This window comes from Carlito syrichta, unplaced genomic scaffold, assembly GCF_000164805.1.
Source record: "Carlito syrichta isolate Samal-C Ts95f unplaced genomic scaffold, Tarsius_syrichta-2.0.1 Scaffold308051, whole genome shotgun sequence".
NCBI classification, from domain to species: Eukaryota; Metazoa; Chordata; class Mammalia; order Primates; family Tarsiidae; genus Carlito; species Carlito syrichta.
The window spans coordinates 815223-823417 of NW_007252147.1; the positions used below are offsets into that span (position 1 = coordinate 815223).

General features: G+C 43.1%; 1 protein-coding gene across 1 annotated transcript in view; it reads left to right on the forward strand.

The window, feature by feature from the left end:
- Nucleotides 1-812: 812 nt before the first annotated feature.
- WDR63 (WD repeat domain 63) overlaps nucleotides 813-8195 on the forward strand; it is a 72839-nt gene continuing 65456 nt past the window's right edge. The window contains exons 1-2 of the mRNA XM_008064808.2: nucleotides 813-888; nucleotides 1587-1625. Coding sequence (XP_008062999.1) covers nucleotides 813-888; nucleotides 1587-1625 — 115 coding nt within the window. The remainder of the gene's footprint in view (nucleotides 889-1586; nucleotides 1626-8195) is intronic.

Here is an 8195-nt window from a genome sequence, read left to right on the forward strand (position 1 = left end):
CCCGCCTGGGCAGCGAGACCTCATCTCTACAATAAATCAAAAAATCAGCTGGGCGTGGCAGCGCATGCCTGTAATTCCGGCTACTTGGAAGGCTGAGGCAGAAGGATCGCCGGAGCCCAGCAGGTCGAGGCTGCAGTGGCCGGGAGCGGCCACTGCACTCCAGTCTGGGCGATCGAGTGAGACTCCGACTCAAAAAAAAAAAAAACAGGCGTGTTGGCATGCACCTATAGTCCCAGCTACTCAGGAGGCTGAGGTGGAAGGATCACCTGAGCCCAAGTGATTGAGGCTGTAATGAGCTGTGATAGTGCCACTACACTCTAGCCTAGGCAACAGAGTGAGACTCTGACCCAAAATAAAACAAACAAAAAATGATGCATATATATGCACATTATGGCCTGTCTCTCCCGGTGACCTGTCTAGTCTTTGCAGCTGGGGCACCTTTTGGGGAGCCCAGTATAAGGCAGCACAGATCAATTTCCTGAAATGGGAACATCAGTGAGAAGTGGGTGAACTCGTGTCCTCTGTCGTGCTTCCCTGGCAGGGCCAGTGGCTGAAACTTTGAAGTTTTGGCAGGTCCCCACAGCATGCCTCAGCTGAATGACTCTGCTTGAACAGCAAGATTTAATCAGGAAGATTGTTGTGAGAAGCTGCTGGTCACAGAACACCCATTCTATGAAGAGACATGTTGATTTAGCCCAGGGAAAAACTTGGACAACATATTCTTGTTTGCTAAATGACAGTGTTTAATGTCTGAAATTGTAAACCAGAATTTACTAATGATATCATCTCTTTCTGCAGCCCAAGTCAGAACCATGGCACCCAAGAAGAAGAGCCCCAAAGGCCGAAAGAAAATGCGTGGCAAAAAAAGCCCAACCCCAATATTACCTGGTAGGATTGTTTTTTTATTTAATGGGATTTTTTTTTTGGTAGATTTAGTATTTGAACATATATTAGCAGCCAAAATGACCATGGTCTTACATATCAAATAAGATGAAATATTTTAGCTATCATGAAGTCAAATGCATATGGGATTAAGTACATGGAGATTAATTCTTTTTCTTTTTTCCTTCTTTTTAAGTCAGGGTCTCACTCTGTCACCCAAGTTGGAGTGCAGTGGCATGATCACAGCTCACTGCAGCCTCTACCTCCTGGGCTCAGGTGATCCTTTCACCTCAGCCTCTTGAGTAGCTGAGACTGAGGCAGGAGACTATAGGCATACACCACCAAACCCAGCTAATATTTTTATTTTTTTTGAAGATCAGGTCTCAATATGTTGCCTAGGCCAGTTTTGAACTCCTGGACTTAAGCAATCCTCCTACCTTAGCCTCCCAAAGTGCTAGGATTACAAGGGTGAGCCACTGCATCCAGTTAATCCTTATTTTTGATTCATTTCATTACAGTATCAATTTAATGCTATATAATGAATGCCAGTTTTTTTTCCTACTTAATTATTTGCAAGATAGTTTAAGTCTTCATGGTATACTTGCATCTATGTTTTGTGTTTGCGATTTGGTAAAAGATTGTAATAAACTAAGATATATATTTGATTAAAAATGTAAATTTGTCATCCTGTTATTATATTCCAGTTAGTGAAGAAGTGGAACCAATCAATATGGAGAGCATGGGTAAGTGGAAATTCAATTTAAAATTTATGTCCTTGGGTTTATAATATTTTAGTATGCTATAAGCAAGCAAGAATACTATAAATCGAAGTGATCAAAATGTACATGGGCTAAAATGACATTATTCCATTCATCTACAATTAAAAATTATAAAGAAAGAATAAAAATTAAGAGTAGAAAAGAGAATTTTAAACTGGGAAATAGACCAAGCAGTCCCTTAAAAATCCAATATATGATTATTGAAAGATCTTTGGTAACTATGGTGTGTTGCATACCTGCAAATTATTACTTTGATCAGAATAGTCTTTTTCAAACTCTGGCTCATAGGTAATGTGTATCTGTACTTCACTGTAAGATTCTACCATTTCAAGGAAAGAGGTTGATTTTAAAGCAAATCTACTAGAACTTAGACAACCAACTAGAACTTATTCCAACAGTAAGTTTTTGGGGTGGGTGGAGGGAAACCCTGTCTCTTAGAATTGACTTAGATGGCACACTTCACTTTTAAAAACAGAAAGGAGACCATGAGAATGAGGAGAAAAAGTTTTAAAAGTCTTATCGGCTGCTGGCAAGATTCTGGCTTTTGATCACTTGCGATGGGGAAACACTGGTGGTATTTAAGCAGAGAGGGCCGCCACCCAACTTATGTTTTTAAGGAGTCACCCTGGCTACTCTGTTGAGCACTGAACCAGGCCAGAAGCAGGGAGATCAGTCAGGAAGCTGTTGCAGCAATCCAGGAGAAAGATGGTGGAGCTTGGGCCAGGGTTGTAGGGTGGCAAAGATATGGAGTGGGGACATGGGGAGATGGCAGGAAAACATCAGCTAATGGTAAGCAGCCTGGAGTGGGCCATAGTGCCCAATATTTATTGAGTTAATGAAGGAACCACCCAGGAACTTAGGGGTCATCCTTGATTCCTTTCTTCCCCTCATCACTGCCCCACCTCATCCAAGCCATCCCGACTTCTGTCAATTCACCTTTGAAATATATCTCATACCCATCAGTTTCACAGCCTCTCTCTCCACCCCCCACCCCTTTGCCATTGGGCCCACCTTACAGTGGTCCTGGCTCCACCTTCCTCTCTGACCTTGTCTCTTCCTTCTCTTCCCCCCACCTCCACAGCCCACCAACGTTGCTTAGCCCAGAACATTCCAAATTTATTTCTGCCTCAGAGACTTTGCTTTTGCTGTTCCTGCTGCCTGGACAGAACTGCCCTTAGATCTTTTGCAACTGCCTTCTTCTCATCAGTGAGATCTAGACTCCAATCTCACCTCAAGAGGCCTTCTTTGACCTCTGTGTCACTTATTACATTATTTATTTATTACTGATTTTTGAGTTGAAGTCTCACAGGCGGGAGTGCAGTGGCATGATCATGGCAATCATGCCTCGTGGCAACCTTGACCTCCTGAACTCAGGAGATCCTTCAACCTCAGCATATTGGGTACCTGGAACTACAGGCACATGCCACTGTGCCTAACTAAATTTCTTAAAAATTTTTTTGTAGAGATGATGTTTCACTATGTTGCCCAGGCTGGTCTCAAACTCCTGGGCTCAAGCAATCCACCTGTCTCAGCCTCCCAAAGTGCTGGGATTACAGACATGAGCCACCGTACCCGGCCTGTTACCCTATTGAATTGCTTTCATAGGGCTTCTAATTCTGAAGTTAAAGTACAGTTGATTCTCATTGTTCATGGAAGTTCTAGAAAGTCCCTTTGAATACTGAATTAACCAATATTAAATTATTGCTCCTAGGGGAATTACAGGGCTAGGTTCCTGTGAGCCTCTGGCCACACATTTTCATCAGACCCTCAATACATAATCTTTTTTAGGTGTATTTCTGTTGAAAGACTCCTTATTTAACATATATTGTTGATTCATTAACACTGAACTCCCAGCCAGTGGCAGTACAACTCGTACCTGAACAAAGCTTATCTAGCATTCGTATTTTCTCCATAAAGTAAACTGCAGATTTCTTGAGCTGAGGAACACTAGACAGCACCTCTGTATTATGCTTGGGGATCATTTTAGGCAGCGAAATCACCAACAAAAAGCACCAAAAATGCAAGCTAGGTAACATGAAATAGAGCCCCCAAAAGAATTCTTGTACATAGCATGAGAACTGAAACAAGAAGGCAGTGCATTGTCTGACCTCGGCTGGGAACATGTGCAGTGGGCAACTCAATTTTTTTGTTACTCTAAGCATTTCCACTAATGACCATGAAAGTGCTGTCATTATTGCAGGGTTATAAGTAAATTCTAGCAGGTGAATTTGCAAAAATGAAATTTGTGAATAATGAGGATTAACTATTCATTTGTGTTTATGTATTTATGGTCTATTTACACACATACCCATGTTTTCTCTCTCTCTCAAACACACACACACACACACACACACACACACACACACACACACACACACACAAGATCCAGGGAAGCAGAAACTGTCTTGTTCTCTCCTGTACCCCAATGCCTAATATAGATCTTGACACACAAATAAGAATTCAGTAAATATCTGTTGATCAATTTACTGAATGAATGAATGAATGTCTTTCCCTATTTTTCCTATGTAGACCACCACCACTGCCACTGTCCTTAGTTCTCTTACCCTGTTTTCTCCCACATAGTACTCATCACAATCTGTATTTACGTATTTGTGTGTATACCTAATTGCTTAATGTCTATCTCCCTGTCTAAATTGGACACCCTGGCACTAGCACCAGGCTTGTCACATAGTAGGTGCTCAGCCAATATTTCTTGGCTGAGTTGACAGGAGAAAAATCCATGAACCTGACCATGAGCATGGTGGAGATGTTTTTGTTGAAAGTAAATGAACTGAAAAATAGAAGTAAGCTCATTTAAGGAAAAGAAAGAACTAACCTCAGTACTTGGCAGTGAGACCTGAAGGTAGGTTTTAGTTTAGCATCCCCTTATACTACAGCCTCGCTCCCCTTACCCCTGCCCTCCTCAGGGTATCAGGACCCCTCTGACTTCCTTGCTGTAGGGTCCTGACCTTGCCAACTGTTACTCAGAGCTGGTGGCTGCCATGCTCCAAGAGACTGAAATTCTCTTTCCTATCAAGAGACCAAGGTGTCCATTGACTATTAAAAAACTGTCTCCAGGCCTGAAGGAGCCTACATTCTCAGAAATTTCTAGAGAATAAATATAATTTTTACACATAGCTGACACTCATAGAGCAATAGCTTTGTGCCAGGCAGACTCTCTACGGGCTCATGTCGAGATGTCAGCAGGGCTGGTTGGCTCCGGAGGCCCTCAGGGCGAAATCTGTTTCCTTGCCTTTTTCAGGCTCTAGAGGCCGCTTCCTTCATGCTGCCTCAAGACCAGCAGCACAGCATCTTTGGCTCTTTATGTCCTCTCTTTCCCTTGTCACATCTCCTTCCTCAACTTTGATCCTTCTGCCTCCCTCTTAGAAAGCCCCTTGTGACCACACTCGGCCCACCTCAGGGACCCGACAAGCTCTCCATCTCAAGATCCTCATCTGCAAGTCCTTTTTGTCATGTGAGGTCACATATGCAAAGATTTCAGGAATTAGCACATAGACACATTTGGGGAGGCATTATTCTGATTACCACAAATAATTAATAGCAGAGACTTTGAAATTAGACAGGCCTAGTTTAAACAATAATTCCTTTACTTAATGGCTGTGTGGCCATAAATGACTTCACTTCTCAGAGCCTCTGATTCCTCATCTAAAATCAAGATAGAATATCTACCACATGAGGTTGTTGTAGAAATTAAATTAGATAGTACATGCACATTTCCTTACAGAAGGCTGTCACAAAGTAGGTTCATGTTAACTGTTATTTTTTTTTTTAAAGACACTATAAAGATAGAGAAATAGATCAATGAATAAAAACCAAAAACTAGACCCAAGTAAATGTGGTCAATTGATTTTCAACAAAGACGAAAAGGCAATTCAGTTGAGAGGGGATAGTTTTTCAACAAATGATGCTAGAACAATTGGATAGATGTATGCATAAAAGGTGAACTTCAATCCATATATCACATGATATACAAAAATTAACTCAAAGTGGATTACAGACCTAGTTGTAAAACCATATATAATAATACTTCTAGAAGAAAACATAGGAGGAAATCTTTGACCTTAGATTAGATACAACACCCGAAGCCATAAATCTTCTCAAGAATTTAAGAAAATATTTTTTAAAAACGTAAAGACTTTACCTCTATAGAATATCAGTCAGCAATGGAATGAACCATTGCTACATGCAACAACATAAATGAATCTCAAAAGTAATTAGGCTGTGTAAAAGAAGACAAACAAATAGAGGACATACCATGTACTGCTACTTATAAGTGTTCCAGACAAAGCAAACCAATCTATAGTGACAAGAAAGCAGATGCGTGGTTACCTGGGGAGGAGGGAGGTGTCCTGGGAGGAAGGGGCAGGAAGAAACATCCGGGGCCTATGGATGTGTCCTTTATCTCGATCGTGGGGATGGTTCATAGTTATGTGCGTGTATTTATCAAACGGCAGTTTTATTGTTTGGCAATTATATCTCAATAAAACTAGATAGCCACCAAAATACAAATAAAGAAGGCACAAATGAAATGTATGGGTGTTATTGAAATTAACTGTTTTTCAACATGCAGGACAATGTACATGTCATCTGTGGTTTACAAGGCACAGTCTTCCATCTTGTGCGCACAGGAGGATTCTGAGGCGTGGACTGTGTAGAATTCTGCCTCTGACTCCTGCTCTGACGGCTGCTAGGTGCATAACGGCCACTCCCTGCGTCCTGTGGAGTGTCATCTCTGTTCTCTCCCTGACCGTGGGGGGCGAAGGAGCAGGACCCTTTCCAGGGCTCTGCTGTGTCCACTCATGAAAGAGAAAACGTCGTACAGAGTTCAGGGACTCTGGTTTGATTCCCAGTTCCCCCCATTTCAGCTCCCAGCGGCTGACCTTGGACACATTAACTTGAATTCTGTGGGCCTGCATTTCCTCAGCTAAACAAATGGAGACAATTATGGTAACCCCCTCAGAAGGTGGTTGTGAAGACCAAATGGGTCAATAACATCCATAAAGTGCTTACACCTGTGCCTGGCAGGCTGTCCGTGCTCCACAGACGCAATTGTAATTAACATGGTTATTACTCACGCCATGGGCCCTAGCAGACCTTGTCCTCGTGACAGGCACTCCTGGTCCCGGTCAACTTCAGGAGAGCCCGAACACCTCCTCCTCTGCTCTAACGTGTTTCTCATGCTTTTTGGAGCAACCAAGGTCCCATTCTGCTCAAGGTTCCAATGACCACTGCTGTGGTCTGGAGTGCCGTCCTGGGCTTGCGCCTCAGAGCTTAAACAACAGTCATCTATTTATGGAATAGTCATCTATTTAGCTGGAGAACATTAGGGGTGGCCAGAAGCATCAGGCCTTGTCCTGTTTAGTTTGGTCATTGTACTGATGGACACGAAGATAGTAGGCTGTAGAAGTTCTGTGTAGCCACAACTGTGGCCCATTGTTTGCGGTTCTCATGGATTGCCAGCCCCACCTAGAAGGAGTCTCCTAGCTTTACTGACTTCTCAATAATGGAATGTTAGATTCTATATTAAGTTCCCTTGAAAAATGTCCAATTAGTGTGGAAGGATATTTTTGTAAAACATATCAAGGTAGTGGGCTTTGAAGTATGTCTTTAGCAGGGGCAAGAAACGGCACAATCTTTGTCACTATCTTTCCAGTTTTCGATGGCGGAAGACTTCGTGTCTTACTGAAGGCCTCTGTTTATAAAGACTGGCGACTGCCTTTCTTGGCACTAGGCAGTGTGAGTCTCACAGCTCCACCAAGTGGTTTTCTGATAAAAAATTAGAGAACTTTTATTGTGCATTAGACACTATGAGAATGACAGTGCGTTTTCCAAGGATTGAGTCAAGTCAGCAGTCACTTTACTGAGCATCTCATATGTGCCAGGTATAATGGCTAGCTTTTTTTTTTTCTTTTGGAGTCAGAGTCTCACTCTGTTGTCCAGGCTGGAGTGCAGTGGCATACTCGTGGCCACTGCAGTCAACCTGCTTGGCTCAGGCGATCTTTCCTCCTCAGCCTTCCAAGTAGCTGGGACTACAGGCACGCACCACACCTGGCAAATTTTTTGATTAATTGTGGATACTAGGGCTCGCCAAGTTGCTCAGGCTGGTCTCAAACCCCTGGGCTCAGGCAATCCTCTCACTTCGGCCTTCCAAAGTGCTGGGATTACAAGCGTGAGCCACTGCGCCCAGCCATGATTAGTATTTTGAGGGAAATGCCAATGAGTAGTTTGTTCCTATTTCATGAACAATTTGAATTCCACATGTTACTGCAATTTGAAATATATTTTCAGGCGGGCTCGGTGGCTCAGCCTGTAATCCCGCGCCTTTGGGAGGCTGAGGTGAGTGGATTACCTGAGCCCGCGGGTTCGAGACCCGCCTGGGCAGCAAGACCTCATCTCTACAATAAATCAAAAAATCAGCCAGGCGTGGTAGCGCATGCCTGTAATTCCGGTTACTTGGAAGGCTGAGGCGGAAGGATCGCCAGAGCCCAGCAGGTCGAGGCTGCAGTGGCCAGT